At 36.5% G+C, this 16,387-nt stretch overlaps 1 protein-coding gene across 6 annotated transcripts in view; it reads left to right on the forward strand.

Annotated features, from left to right (window-relative positions):
* Positions 1 to 16,387, forward strand: part of LOC139954942 (gamma-2-syntrophin-like) — a 69,064-nt gene that overhangs the window by 31,102 nt on the left and 21,575 nt on the right. For 3 of the 6 annotated variants that reach the window (XM_071954965.1, XM_071954963.1, XM_071954960.1), the window contains exons 2-5: positions 5,523 to 5,651; positions 7,145 to 7,174; positions 11,434 to 11,490; positions 13,262 to 13,319. In XM_071954965.1, coding sequence (XP_071811066.1) covers positions 5,523 to 5,651; positions 7,145 to 7,174; positions 11,434 to 11,490; positions 13,262 to 13,319 — 274 coding nt within the window. Of the gene's footprint in view, positions 1 to 4,887; positions 5,001 to 5,223; positions 5,378 to 5,522; positions 5,652 to 7,144; positions 7,175 to 11,433; positions 11,491 to 13,261; positions 13,320 to 16,387 lie in introns of those variants that run through there. The other 3 variants (XM_071954966.1, XM_071954962.1, XM_071954961.1) reach the window with 3 other exon arrangements.

The following is a 16,387-nucleotide window of genomic DNA, read 5'->3' on the forward strand; positions in this document are numbered from 1 at the left end:
CATATAACGCCGTTGCCTTTCAATCATAAGGTCCCAGGTTCGAGTCACTCCCAGATTAATGTATGTCATCCAGTTACAGAGTTGTTGACAATTGACAAATCATAATCATGGACGTTAAATATGAATCTAAGAGACTGACTTCAGTCAGCTTGCAGCTTTCTTGCTTGTAGGAGGATCTAAAATACATACACATACATACATATACAGTATATACAGTAACCTGCACTTTTTGTGTGTACTCATATCGTGTGGGTTTGTGTGTGTCAGTACTCATATCTTGTGGTTTGGTAAATGTGTACTCATATCCTGGGGTTTGGTTTATGTGTACTCATAACCTGGGCATGTGTACTCCTATAATACTGTAACCTGCGCATTGTGTACATGTACTCATAATCTCGTGTCCGTATGTGTGTACTCATATCTTGTGGTTTGGTTATGTGAATTAGTACTCACATCCCTTGTGTATGTCCACTCACAGCCTGGTAACCTATGTGCTCATAAGCTGTGTTTGTGTATGTGTGTGTGTACTCATAACCAGTCTTACATGGGTTTTGTGTACGTACATGTATGTGTACTCATAACCAGGTCTTATGGGTTTTGTGTACGTACATGTATGTGTACTCATAACCAGTCTTATGGGTTTTGTGTACGTACATGTACTGTATGTGTACTCATAACCAGTCTTATGGGTTTTGTGTACGTACATGTATGTGTACTCATAACCAGGTCTTATGGGTTTTGTGTACGTACATGTATGTGTACTCATAACCAGTCTTATGGGTTTTGTGTACATACATGTATGTGTACTCATAACCAGTCTTATGGGTTTTGTGTACGTACATGTATGTGTACTCATAACCAGTCTTATGGGTTTTGTGTACGTACATGTATGTGTACTCTTAACCAGTCTTATGGGTTTTGTGTACGTACATGTATGTGTACTCTTAACCAGGCGTTGCACTCAACTCATAGTCGGGTTCATAAACATGTACCGTTATGTCGTATAAATTGCTAATCCCGAAACTCAGATTGACTTTTCAGAGTCAGCTGCCAGTTTTAATTAAAGCGAAGCTTGTGTTACGCTCGTCCGTACATTTCGAATGAAGAGTGTAAGTGTCGAGGTTGGTAGAGTTCATCCACCTTTCCTCTCCTGTTTGGATAAGCTACTTAGTAGATTAGAGAGAGAGGATTAGCCAGATTAGAGGGTGATTGAAATGATCAAGCCTTAAAGAAAGTGACTCGACGAAATGAAATGTTGAGATGAGATGAGAGGCAATCTCATCTCAGTTTAAGATCAAGCAACTTTCTTCCAGCTACAATTAACCTTTTCAATTGAAAGATTGAGGCCCTGTACGTATTTCCATCTAGCAGTTTGTGAATTAAACGCGTGAGATGGGCAAGGCAACTCTTTTTAGAGCATGAGTAAGAAACTGCCCTTGGAGGTTATTAATCGGAAAGGCAGGAAACAGCGGAGCAAGTTTTTGGCAATATTTTAAAAGTTTAAGAGGGTGTGAATGCCATTTTGCTTCAAAGTGAGAAGAAACACTCACAGGAATGAAGAAAGAACAGAAAAGGAACGATTCATAAGTTCGGGGTTCGCAAAAGCTTATACCTGAATCTTTATGTTTCTTGCAGCTGCTTTAGTACTGTAACGGTTTTGTCGAGTATATAGCCAAAGTCTGGGACCAGATTTTGAGACCCGATTTAGTTTTGATGAAAAAGTTTTATTGATCAAGGCAACTTTTGAAGGCATCTATGGCAACCTGATTAAAGGTAGTCGTTGCCGCCGGTAGCAGATGATTTTTATGGGTGTTACGATAAGTGGCAGTGGCACAGTCTTTGTTTTAGAGATCAGTTTAATTGGAGCCCTGATAAGTGTCAATCATGTATAGAACTTCAAGAACGAGGTACAGGTAGTTACGTTCTTCTAGTAACCAGTAAACACCATCACTTTAACGTTGAAGGGAGTTTATCTGCAGATATGTGGATTATCCAAGAACAGGTTCTTTAGTCTTTGATGGTGAGGATGTTTTTGGGCTTTACTTAATCCTGTCTCGTCACAGCTGAGACAGCTTCATGGTTGTTGAACATTCTTCAGGGTGTGAGATTAAATCCCAGGCTTACCTCTACTTCATTTACCTTCAAGCTGATTGGTTGACCTGATTTCATAATCTTGTAACCCTCTCTTCTTCTTCACTTAGTTTCAATCTTGTTATCTGGTCGTTAAAGAGGAAGTGGAGGGAGGGAGGGGGGAGGGGGGGAGTTGAAATGTTTTGTAACAGTAAAGGTAACCTCTAGCATTCACCACGTCAACAGAAGCATGCAGAAGGGAACTTTGCCACTCTCCATGCTGGCAGCATCAGAAGCATTCACAGTGATAGTAACGCATGGAGCCATTAATGGGGACTTGTTTTATTTACTACAGGGCAACAGATCTGAGACATGAAGGGCTTCTTTCTGGCCACACAGAGATAGTAAGACTTATTCACCGTGATAACAAAGACATTAGGAGATGGGGGAGGGAGGGGGAGGGGAGGGAGGGAGGGAGGAAATCCTTGCATTTACTAAAGAGCAACAGATCTGAGACATGAAGGCTTCTTCCTGGCCACAGAGATAGTTAGACTATTAAGACTATTCACCATGACAACAAAGACATTAGGAGATGGGGGAGGGAGGGGTGGGGGGAGGGGAAGCTTAGGAGGGAATTGTTGCATTTACTAAAGGGCAACAGATCTGAGACATGAAGGCTTCTTCCTGGCCACAGAGATAGTAAGACTATTCACCATGACAACAAAGACATATGTAGGAGATGGAGGAGGGGGGAGGGAGGGACTTGTTCCATTTACTATTTATGGCAACAGAAACTGATCAGACTTTTTTTTTAGTATCCACCATGGTTACAACAACAGGGTGGAATCTCAGCGTTCAGTGACATTTACCGTAGCAACGGAAGGACAGGAAGCCATCTGGCATTTCTATGAGGAAAATTTGGAAAACAACTAGGAAGAACGAATCGACGTTTTATTGGTGCAAACCTTGTGAAGCTTCCTAAAAAGAAGAGATAAGGTTGCAACCACATACATGTCACTTTACTTCATGTTGGTAGATGAAGAGATGCAGTTAATGTAGATAGGAAAGTGAATTTATATATAAAGAACCAGCTGAATACCTACATGATTATCACCCAATGATGTGTACTAGGGAAGCAGCAGCTGTTCGGCTCCCTAGAGTTGTTGACTGGTGGATATATATATGTATATATATGTATATGTATATATATATATATACATATATATATAATTGAAATTGTAATGAGTTATAAAATGAGTTGTATATATATATATATACATATATATATATATATATATAAATATACATATATATATATAAGTCTTGCAAGAATTGTTCTAAATACCGTAGAGTTGTATTAAATTTGACCATCTGTAGCAAGAAAATATTGTTACCAAAATATAGTAAAGACAGTTATCTGTACTTTTAATGGTGAAAAAAACAAAAACTTTTCACCATGAACATAATTAATCTGTTCTCTCGATGAAAGATAGATTATAATTCCAGCCTAGGAGTTTGTACGTGGAATCGCTTTTGACTTCGAGTTAATATGTCCTACAAGTATGTACCGTAAATATTCATAAAATTCGTTCACATCTTCACAACTAACTCCCATAGACACTTCTGCCCTTTTCTCCTAATCTCTTGTAAAGTGTAGAGGTTCATAAAGCCCTCTTTCGCATCTGGGCAAATTCCTTTGGGTACACGGGAAGAGTACCCTGTCAATTAGGATTCAATATACTGGCACAGTGTGAAAGGTCAGGTTTCTACGGAAACATACTCAGTATGCAAGCCTTCCGGGCTAAAATTTTTAATTTTAATTAAATTGTTGTTGTTTTGTTTGTTATTATTAGATAACTCTAGAATGATCATTCAACTTATCAGTCTATATTAAACTCTGTTTAATCGTTCTATTAAATCCGATGTGGGTTTTAATAGAATGCATCTTTACAATTAAGAAAAAACAATTTGAACTTTCAAAAATTGTGTCCTTCTTCTTTCTCTTGGAATCAAAAGTATTTTTCAATCCAAAATTAATAGGGAAAAATGGCAAATAGCCAGGAAAGCTTAAATTTTGATCAACTATTGTGACATTTAAAAAAAAAATGTATACATATATATTTTTTAAGTATTGACATTTATTTTGTATTTCCATCCTTCTTAAAAATTTTCCCTCAATTTTTGTTTCTAAATCAATGAATTGGAAAATAGTAAAAACAGTATTCTCAGAGTTTTTTTTTTTGGCTTCAAATGACAACTCTGCTGACAGGAATTTCTCATATCTGAGAATTCTTGTGAAATGACATTAACGAGCTATCATGTGATCATTGTGTGATGTCAGTGGTGGTATGTCCTGTTGTTTATGAAGTTTAAAGAAAGAAAAAAAGGTTTTTTCACAAAGTTTAAAGAAGACAAAAAGCCAACCATCAGCTTGTATGAATAATTAGCCTGTGTGAACAACAGCTCTCCCGAACAGCTAATTAGAAAACTCTTACTCTGTTTAGGAGATACACTAGTTTAAAAAGGCATGTCTGCATGGGAGCTGACATTTTGTAAAATCTGTGTTGCCATAGAGCCACCAGGACCAGAAACCCTTTACTTTAATTCTCTTTGTTTATCTTTTTAAATTTTCGTAGTAAAATTTTTAACAATGTTGACATATATATATATATATATATATATACATTCAGCTTTTGCAAAAACTATGATACACCATACAGACCAATGATGGATGTTCATTTGGTCATTAGAATATCCATGAGTGCAATTGGTAGTGTAATTGGTCAATTAAATGTTGGACACTTCAATATTCATGAGTGGAAAATTACAACTCTCTGTGTATGTAATTGTATAAGCTTGGTCAGTGCTACAAGAGAAACTCCACACTTTTTAATCCTGCAGTTGAAATGGTGCTGTTGTAGCCTATAATGGTAAAAAAAAATCATTACTAAAATGAATTTTAACATTTATGTGTATATTCTCTTACATTTTGATGGAAAGTTATTTGGATATTAATTTGGTCATTAGAATAGCCATGAGTATAATGATCAAGTAAGTGCAATTGATCATTTAGAAGCTGGTTAATTGAATATTCAGTGGAATATTGAGTGGAAAATTTCTACTTTCTGTATAATGCTGTATTCAAATATACATGCTTGGTCAGGGTAACAAGAGGAACACAAGGTTTGTTGGTCCTGCTGCTGCAGAGATGCTGCTGCTGTATAGGCTGTAGCCTACCATGTTGAAGCAGAGCTGCCTACCTGTATACATCTTAACAACACTGGTGCATGTTGAAGATTTTTTTTCTGTTAATAATTTTAGTAACCTTTCTACACAAGAAAAATACCGGAAAAAATCAGCATCATTGAAGCTTGATCGGGAGTCCTGAATTAACAGGTTCAACAATTGCCAAATTTTAAATTCAATTTTTTTTTTTTTTGTTGACTTGTCAGGTGAAGACTGGATTCCTTGGCCTAATCGAGGGTCAGAAAGAAGCCGAGAGAGTTCAGGTACAGTTGTCTAAGGAAACCTTTCTCATTCAAAAGGAAGAGAGTTTCTTTGTAAATCCAGTCCAGAAATCGGTGAGTTTCTCTCCTTAATTTGCTTATTATTACAACCCCTCCCCCCCCCCCTCCTAGTAGAACACTAGAATGGGCTTCTTTCTCTTAGCCGTATCAGCATGCCCTATACTTCACTATATCCACACTTAATTGTTTGAAATATTTCAATTTTTATTTGGTTTATATATATTTTTTGGTGAGTCATATTTGGTTTCATATTTGCAGAATTAAGCCAGACTGAACATATTTCACGAATCATCCTCTCTGATAAACTTGGATCGAGATATTATGTTCTTCAATAAAGAAAATCATATAATTAGGTCAGTTGTGATTGGGCAACACCAGTTGGTTACCACGTCAACGCTTGAGGTGACATTAAAAAGCTGCAGAGAAGCCGCTTACAAATTCACATAGACTCAATTCATAGACTTGAATGACAATAAAATTTAAACTAAATTTAAATTATCTGGAATTCTGTTTTATAGCACAGGGAACATTCCTTGTTGTTTGATTGTTTGAATGTTCAGCAGATTTGCTTGTTCACAATATAGCATAATAAGCTAGAAGATCGACCAATAAGTACACCGTAGGATAGATGTGTATAGGTTTGGTGAATAGAACAGTAATATGTACTGTAGGATAGATGTGTAGGTTTGGTGAATAGAACAGTAATATGTACACTGTAGGAGAGATATGTAGGTTTGGTGAATAGAACAGTAATATGTACTGTAGGATAGATGTGTGTAGGTTTGGTGAATAGAACAGTAATATGTACACTGTAGGATAGATGTGTATAGGTTTGGTGAATAGAACACCAATATGTACACTGTAGGAGAGATGTGTAGGTTTGGTGAATAGAACAGTAATATGTACTGTAGGAGAGATGTGTAGGTTTGGTAAGTAGAACACTAATATGAACACTGTAGGAGAAATGTGAAGGTTTGGTGAATAGAACAGCAATATGTACATTGTAGGAGAGATGTGTAGGTTTGGTGAGTAGAACACCAATATGTACACTGTGGGAGATGTGTAGGTTAGGTGAATAGAACAGCAGTATTTACACTGTAGGATAGATGTGTAGGTTTGGTGAGTAGAATACCAATATGTACATTGTAGGAGAGATGTGTAGGTTTGGTGAATACTAGAGGAGTAATATGTACAGTAGGAAAGATGTTTAGGGTTGGTGAGTAGAATACCAATATTTACATTGTAGGATAGATGTGTAGGTTTGGTGAGTAGAACACCAATATGTACACTGTAGGAGAGATGTGTAGGTTTGGTGAATACTAGAGGAGTAATATGTACAGTAGGAAAGATGTTTAGGTTTGGTGAGTAGAATACCAATATTTACATTGTAGGATAGATGTATAGGTTTGGGTGAGAAGGAGGGGGTGTAGGTGGAGTAGTATAACACAGAGATTGGAAAAGTTGGTGACATACTTTGCTAACACTTGCATCGGTTTGAGAAAGTGACAAGAGTAGAAATTATCAAATTCTTTCTTTTTTGTTTACAGGTGGATGGCCAAGATATTGACTCATCCAGAGTAAGTAAACATATTGGCTTGTCGTTAAATTTTGTAGTTAATGTGTCTGCATTTTGAGGAAAAGGGTGGAGAGAAGGGGATGCTTTTGAGGTGAATTGGGGTAGGGTGAGGTGAGGGGAGAGATGATGTAGAAGCATGGGTAATTGCAATATGGCAGTCTGTTTCTATAGTAGGATGGTGACTTCGAAGTTCGGCCACTTAAGACTTAAAACACCCCAAAACTAAATCTTCTGGTATAAATCATTTGAAAATATACTTCATATGGTGGGAGAATTTTGTTATAGTACGATACACGGCCAAACTTTCTTTCCTGCAAACTGTTTTCACGTTGTTTTCCAAGAAGATTCTTCGTGATTGTGGAACTGGTATTTCTTGCTAGAGTATTGCGAAGTTCGGCCACGCAACCCACAGTGTGGCGCTGGTAAAAATTGGTGGCGCTGTTGCTCTTTCAGTAATTATAACAGACTTCATAGATCTTCGTCATTTTATTGACAAATATGTAAGAAATTTCTTGCACACGGGTCATTTTGGAGAGAAAATAACTGTAGCTTCGTACTTTTTGGTGAAATTTGGCTCTTCCTGTAGGTTTTCATGGTGAAAATCGTGTATTTCTTAGGGTGCCCGAACTTCGCAGTATGGCGAACTTCGCAATACTGACTATACCCCTACACCCTACCAATACAATTCCATTCTCATTGGCATTTAACATCTGACCGATTGTCAATGGCTTTTAGGGTTGTGAAGAAAACCAGGTTTATCTAGGTATCAAATATTTACTTGAGTACCAAATACAGGTATATGTCTTCAATTAAGCTTGAATTAGTTTAGTTTTAGTTCAATGGTTAGAAAATGAGATTAGCAATTGACAATTAATCCTTATTGAAGACCATCACACACACACACACAAAGCAAATATCTCAACATGGAAGAGTTTTTGCAAAATACAGAAAAACAAAATCAAACACAGGAGTAGAGATGTATGTGATATAGAGAGAGAGGCCATTATCAAACTGAAGATTGCCTTTTACAAGAGAAACAATATTTAAGGAAAACATTTAGATTTCTGAGGAGTATGCCTAGCGGTCAGACTACTCCAGTTCACCTAAGTCGAGTTCTGTCATATGTGAGGAATAAACCAAAAAGTCTTTAATTAGCTTTTTTCTTGCTTGACCATGTACTAAAGTTCATTATATTAAGAACAAGATGTCTTATCCATATATCATGAAAAGCCTCCTGGAATCTGCACCTAACTTGTCATTCTGCCTAAAGCTTAACTAATCTCTTTGCGTGAATTTCCATATTTCAAAACCTTTATGATTTAGTATAGGTACTCTTTACATCTTCAAGGCTAAAAATATGTCCTTTCCATGTTTGAAGGGAAGATTCAACACATAGCTGTTTGAATTTATAATCGTGCACTTATTCTACCTCATATGAATATGCATTATCTCTTATGACTATGCATAAGCTGTGGTCAAAGTCTTAAGCAGGGGGAGTGGCTACCATCTAGGTCCCGCCTCTTCTTCTAACGACCATTCCATCAGGAAGGATGCTTTCTCCTATCATTGGGTTGACATTGCTTGTTAATTAAAACTTCAAAGAAGCCGGGACATAATTGTACTGTCAGTTTGCCGAAACCTGTTTCAAAATAACTATTCATTCCAAGGGAATTTGAGCACCTCAAAATTATGGAATTCAATTCTTGCAATACTTGACAGTATTAGATATAAAGTGAGAACACTATTTCTTAAAGGTAACCCCGTGTTATAATAATAATAATAATCTGACAATATTTTCACAAGGGTACTCATAATCTCAATTGATTAGGTTGTAGAGGATAAATTTAATATAAATGTAAATTAATAATACACAATGGAGAGCAAATTCTAGAACATTAAAAGCGGTGGCCCTAATTATATGAGCAATGGTTTCAGAATTGCTGTCAATGAAGTTAAAGCAGAATCATGCAGTGTTTTATTGCTATTTTCAAAAGTATGAGTTCCTCTGCGTTTATATTCATGTAATATCTAATTTTACCAAGGGTACCACCGGCATCTTCTATTTCCTTTAGAGATGGCTTTTGTGAGATAAAAATTATGATAAAACCCACTTTTAGAAGTTTTGATTCTGTCACTCGCTCAAATTACCAGTATAAAATAATGTAAAATGCCTTTTAGTTCATTTTTTCTCTTTTTTAGGCCTTCTAGTTCTACTTCTAGTTTAAAGGAGACTATTTGCTGTTTATAAACATTTAATGGAAGTCTGAACTTGAAAAAAGTCTATATTCAAGATTAACAAGATCCATTGAGAGCCATCTGGGTTGATATTATTACACCATTAGCTATCAGATCTTGCCTGTAAGAGGTACAGTAGCACAAAGAATACGACCAAATAATTAATTAGGATAAATGAAATATTGGAAACAAAGAATCAACAAGTATTTGAAAAAAAAAGTAAATGTCATAAAATAGTACATTGCAAATCGTCTTGGGTAACATTTCCTCAATGTATCTGGTTTAGTTTGGCAAAATTTTGTCGTTTGATTCGATACTAAGAGTATGATTGTAATCTGGTATTGAGTGTACACGTGCTTCTTTAATGTGTTATTCTTGAGCTGAAATAAAACTCTTGTTTCCTCCTTTAAATGCCAATAAATAGGATCAAATATTACATAAAAAATTGAATTTCTTGAAATTCCTTGTTCCCTTATTTGTAAATGCAAATCATATTTCCAGTATGAAGACTGGATTATTTTATCTGTGGATAATTTCTTCAAGTAACTCCTAGTTTCTGGAGATCTCTGATTCCCCGAGAGTTTGTGGCACATATTGAAATTTCTTGAAGTTTATTATTAAAGTCCTCTTTGCCCGCACTTCTGATTACCATATTTGCCTGTCATGTCAAGAGTCTCATGAACCCAGGGGAATCGTAGGTGATGAGAAAAGAAATATGTCGGTTTCAGAGTTCTTATACTTTGGAATATTACGAAGTTGGTTAGCATTGAAGAGAACATTTTAATAGTTACACAATGGATTATATGATGTATTTATTAAATTTTTTGCTTATTGCCAACATGTTTTGGTCTTAACATGAACAGATGCTTTTAGACCTTTCACATTAAAGGGAGGTTAGTCATTAGTGAAATTAATTAATAGTGTTTTCTTTGCTATTCTCAATTCATTTATCTGTGCAAGGTGGTAAAATTTACTAGAAATTTGTCACTTAAGAACAGAGGGGTGTTTTTTGTTAAATTTCATTGCAAAATGATTTATTGCAGGCACTTGGCAATGAACAACCAAAACGTGTTGAAAGTTTAGCCTTCAATACTGCTTTCAGCATTTTAAAAGACCTGTAGACAATGGAGGCAAATCAGTTGTAGAGGGGTGAACATGGTAGAACCCTACTGCCCCATTTCCCCTATCCTTCTTCTCCCATATCCTCCATATACGTAGATATCATAAAAATTCTATTTTATATCGTTTTCTTGTTGCATTGATAAAAACAACTCTTAAAAGGTTATCATGACCTAAATTAAAGCAAATTTCAATGGGTCTTTTTCTCTCTTGATTAAGTTGTCTTTGATCAGTATTAATCATATTACAATCAGTCACCACGGTAACCAGTTTTCATCGAAAAACTGCTTTGTTGTCGTAGTGGTAATATGCCGTATTCCAAAAGCTTTAAAATAGTTTGAAATAGGTCATATTCGTACACTTTGACTTCTACTATTCAGATTCAGTTATTAATTAAGTCAAATTAAGTTAAAATGATTTTAATGGGTTAGTGATGTATATTCCAGTAGCATGACATAGGGTTTGTAATTGGTTAGTATTGTAATTCTCTAGCCTAACATGCTGTAGCACTTGAATGATGAAGGATGAAAATGTGTAAATTGTACTTGGATAGTATTGTAATTGTTAGTATTGTATTTCTCTAGCCTAACATACTGTAGCATATGAATGATGAAGGATGAAAATATGTTAAGCTGCTGAATGGTATGAGTTGTCCTGCACTTAATTAGATCTGTTGTTAGGCTTAATATTAAAATGACAAGAGAAACACTCTTCCTTTTTGCCATGAAGTTGACTTTTTTTCCACAATATAACATTTACTTCAAACAAGAAATCAATATCAGAGTATTAAATATCAGCTCACCCATGTTATATGTTTATGTTTTATCTTCATGCCAACCATTGTGTAAAGTCATGTATTAATGTTTTTATAATCAACTTGCTTTCCGATCTTGTTTTAAACTAAAGGAGAGGACTGTTCCGGTAAAAAGACAAAAAGTTGGAGGACTTGGATTAAGCATAAAGGTAGATACTTTATCATGTTTTATTTTTTCATATATATTTTTCTCTTGAACATCAAGCTTATGATTTATATGTACATAACGCTCACTGTCAAAGTTGTCATTTCACGCAGGGCTGGCCCAAAAGCTTCAAGTGAATTTTTTTTCACTGTTCTCGCCAATGTTACTATTCCGGCTAAATCAGAAACCAAGAAGAGACTATGGTTCCTGACTTTCTTTTACAAACTAAGAAAATCCATAAAACGTATGGAAAATATGAATCTGTTTGGAGTTTTATTATTACTTAACCTTGAAACCAGAAGTATCTCCTATCACCAGATTCAATTCTAGCGTTTTTCTGCCAGCGTCGCCACTATAGTCGTCAAACATATATAAGTCAGTGTGAATCTGTCCGTTCCGAAGTCTTATCTTATATATGCCGATTGTTCGTCCTTCGTGACAGAATTAAAGGTTATAGCCAGTGCTCTGTAGTATACCACTCAACCCATAACCTTGTTTCAAATCATGTGTGCAGAATTATGAAGGATTTTTTAAAAGCATCTACCAACAGAAAAACGCTTCTCTCTGATTCCATCTGATTTAACTTCTGGATGAGCGATTTAATGTTCTGGAGATTGTGAAATGGAATTTCACGCCAGACAGGGTTTCACGACACCATTCAATTTTCTGTCCTCGGCGAGCTGGAACATTGAAACGATCGTGCGGGGTTAAAGGGAAACAGTGATATATCGACAGTGAATGAAATACCTTTTTATAACAGAGGCAGTCTTGTCTCAAAGAAAGATACGTTACGGACCTTAAAGATGTCTTTCTAATGTAGCATAATGGGAGTGAATTAAAGTTCGTTGGTAGATGTGGTATATTGCCTACACTGACAGGAGGTATAGCTAATATTGTGGTGGGGGGGCTGGTAAAAGTGGAAATGTTGCGGGCACTGCTATTATCTGTAAGCTAATTTCTAGGAGGGTTAAAACTGACAATATTGGAAAACACTGCCCTTTAAGTATAACTAAGATTTGGGTGGGCTAAAACTGGATGTATTACATACACTGCTAAGAGGCATAGCTAAAGATCAGGGAGGGATAAAAGTGGAAATATAGGTAGCATAAAAGTTCACAGGACATTATAGCTAAGATCGGGAGGGGTGAGTTTACAAATAATGGTACTATTCTAGAAGATTATAAAAGTCACAGAAAATCAAGACATTGTTGTCATTTTGGAGGTTGCTTACTGTAGGTGCAAAAGGGATGGGTGTTGCCTTTTTTCCATTTAAATCTGTTTTTTCTTCCACAGACCTTTTTAATCCTTGCACAATAACATGTTAATAAAATAAGACTCCGAGATGCGAACAGTCAGTAAAAAACATTCCGTTTACAGTGATCAGCTCTTCATCATTAACTTAGTTGCGATTCGAGTTCTTTCGGAATGGTTCTTGCCGATTTTACTTTGGTAAAACAATTGCCATGTCTGTGTGGATGGAGAAAACTGGGAATTAAGTGTTTTGCTCTAATTCAATAAAATTTTGTTAAATTCTTGCATAAAAGTTGCTTGATTCTCACAGCCCCGGCTGATTCTCCCAAAAGATCTTTGTCACAGAGAATTTCATTCAAAGACAACTGTTGCATCTAGCTTCGATATTGTGTGTAGGCCGAAGAATACATAACGGAATCAAATATAAATGACAACACTTTAGTTTTTAAACTTGGCGGTGAACAGATAGCTCTCATTTTGATTTGATTTATTCTCTAATTTACGCATTTTGCTTTTCTTGACAGGGAGGAGCAGAACATAATATTCCCGTCCTGGTTTCTAGAATATTTAAGGACCAAGCAGGTGAGTTGTGTGTAATTCCGTATCAAATTTCATCCAAAGTTGCCCTATAAGCAAAGTCGATGGGTTCATCCGAAGTAGATCCATCGCAGTCGCTATTTTTAGGACGCTCAATTCCTTCCTATCTGGTTTTGAGACGCAATAAAAGCAGAAGACACCACCCTGTGGTGGTGTCATTTAAAACCATATCCTTTTTGAGAAGAGAATTTTCTCAAATGGAATTGAAAAGTGACGAAGAACAAAAAAAAATAAAAAACAAATGTTTTGATTATCAAGATTATCAAAAACTACTCGGCCGATTTGTTTTTTTAATCGCTAGTCGAGTGTACTCTCCGTGCCAGGATAGGTATGCCGAAATTCCTGGCCGACCGCGCAGCTTTCGTGAACGTCATAACGACTCCGTCGGCCGAGTCGTTTACAGCCGTGATCAGGCAAGAGACGGAGTAATGTTTACACGAGCGGCGATAAATCATATTCCCGGGTTTCTCAAATGATGCAGAGAGAGTTTGTTGTCATCCTCTTTTGCCAGCGGTGATATTTCCGCAAAGGGGAAGAGAACATTTTCATTTCGTTTAACGACGAAAAACCGATGTGTCAGACCGACGTCTTATTTCTCCCCTTCTTTCCGTTCTTTGTCTGTTTGTGGGTTGCAATCATTTCTCTGTCCATACTTCTTTAGAGCCTTTCAAGACAGATCAACAATTTAGGTTAGCGTCATCCAGAAATGTATGAAAAATAAAAATATAAAACAAGAGCGAATGACAGTAATGTTCTGAAGAATGATTGGAGAAATTTTCGAGAATGCTTTTCAAAATTTGCGGTGGCTACTGTGCCGGTCGTTAGCTTTATACATTTTTTTTTCCCTTCAAAGTTTGTACGAGTTTTCTATCAAACTCTCTAAAGGAGCCTAGTGGATTTGTTTTGATGGAGTAAATAAGAAGGTTTCTTTCCAACCATAAAATAAAACTTATTCTTTTGTTTGGAGTTTAAAAGTTAACTTTGAAATGTTGGTGCAATAAAAGATGGTATTAAAGATGGTAGTGTCTTTCAATATCGAAATCAGTATTAAAAAAATGATCAAAATCAGCTCCTTTTTGGGAATAGACTTTGCAAGAAACACAAATAGTTAAGAAGTTGCCAATTTGAGTGAAAATTTCAGGTACTTTAATTAATCTATACCACAACTGACAGAAATTTGGAAGTGCATGTAAGAAGAAAAGAAATTATTTCTGCAGAGAAATATGCAAACTCTCAGGGGAGGGGGGGGTCACGGGAAGGGTGAAGAAAGGAACAAGAATGGAGGGAAGAATATCCGTAAAACAGTGTTCCAAATGAGAGGCTCTCTAAAGGCTTTTGGGAAATGGCCTGGAAATTATTTGATCTACTGTTACTGGGCCCCCCAAGTCATGTCATCCGAAGGAAATATCGCCAGAGCGTGAAATTGTAATCCGTGGTCAAGTTTCCCCCCATGGATCTGCTTTTACCAACGGTGAGAGTATTTCCTTTGTCCAAGTTTATTTTAAAATTATTGCCTTATCTTGGTCCAAGCACATTCTATCAGTGAATCCAAGTGACAATCCAATTTTTTCGGCGGGGAAGTGTTTTTTTTTGTTGAATTTGGCAGCTAGATTTGATACTGTTAAAATGTGAATGATAGACTTGCTCCCCCTCCTCCCACTCTTCCGCCTCCTCCTTTGTAACAGATGTCTCAAAGATGAAAAAATCAGTCTCTTCACACAGAAACTAGTGTTTCTTAATTTACTACAGATATGTCATAAACAAAAAACAACAGTTATTTTCAACAGTTGGAAAACAGATTGAGAAAAAATCATAAAAAAGTAAAACAGGGAAGAGGATAGAGGAGAGAGCGATGGAGATGGTTACCTTACCCCAGCCTTGCCCCAGACCTGACACCACCCCACCCTTAACTCTGTAAGCTGTTTTTAAGTGTATAAAGCATTATTATTAATAATAATAATAATAAATGCAAATTTATATAGCGCCAATATCCAGAGGAAAACCAATGCTCAGTGGCGCTAGTGCTTTAGGGAAGGCAGTCAAAAATAGAAAAGTTTTGAGTCTGTTTTTGAAAATGTTAATGTTTGGTGCCGACTTGATGTGCAGTGGAAGTGAGTTCCAAAGAGTAGGAGCGGCATTAGAAAACGATCTATGACCAAATGACTTGAGCTTCCACTTTGGTACATGGAGCAGTTGCTGATTTGAGGATCCGAGAGAGTGGGTGGTTGTCTTCCAACTGATCATGCTACTCATGTATTCTGGTGCATATCCATGCAGGGCTTTTTTATAAAGTTGAGCCTGTATTAAGCCCTTTATAGTGGTTTTCGAACAACTTGCACCCCAGTAGAAAGCGTCTTGAAATCCACTGAATATTGACTGTACAGTCGACACTGTATGCTGACTGCACTCAACTGATATGAAAGGGGAAGTTAATGTCTGGTCAAAAGGGCTGTTGATGTCTCTTCAAGACTATTTATAGGGGACAGTTCAATTCTGTGGACAGCTTAGAAAGAGACACTGTCTTACAAAGGCAGTGAACCCTCTGTCTTAATCACATAGAACTGGAGAAAGTAGCTGTTGCAGACTGTTAGAAGCTACATTGTTTTGATCTGCTAACTTGCAAGCATCCCTGGTGTACATGTATAACTTTCGTCATGGCAAAGTATGTTCGCCAAATGCTTGTAAACGTCGAGTGGAAAATGAATCATTCACAGCTTTCAAAACAGGCCACGAAAGCAAACTTCAAAGCGAGGATTTGCCTCTGAGGCTTTTGCAGACACCAAAGGGTTTAAATGCTGTCTGTGCTTCTTTGATCTTTCCATCGCTACAACTGTCATGCTTTCTAAAAAAAAAAAAAACGGGTTAATAATTAAGTTACATGCATCGAGATTCTCGTCAAATCAATTCTTTTTAGGGCAGCAACTTAAGAAAGATTCACCTGTGCTCAATTTGATTAGTCGCCGAGAATAGAGGTCAGACAATAATGGCGGTATAAAACATATGACAACCTTTCTACCTAGTACTCCTACTTTCATTTATATTTAGCAGTCCAG

This window comes from Apostichopus japonicus, chromosome 17 (genome assembly GCF_037975245.1).
Source record: "Apostichopus japonicus isolate 1M-3 chromosome 17, ASM3797524v1, whole genome shotgun sequence".
In the NCBI taxonomy this organism is placed as follows: domain Eukaryota; kingdom Metazoa; phylum Echinodermata; class Holothuroidea; order Aspidochirotida; family Stichopodidae; genus Apostichopus; species Apostichopus japonicus.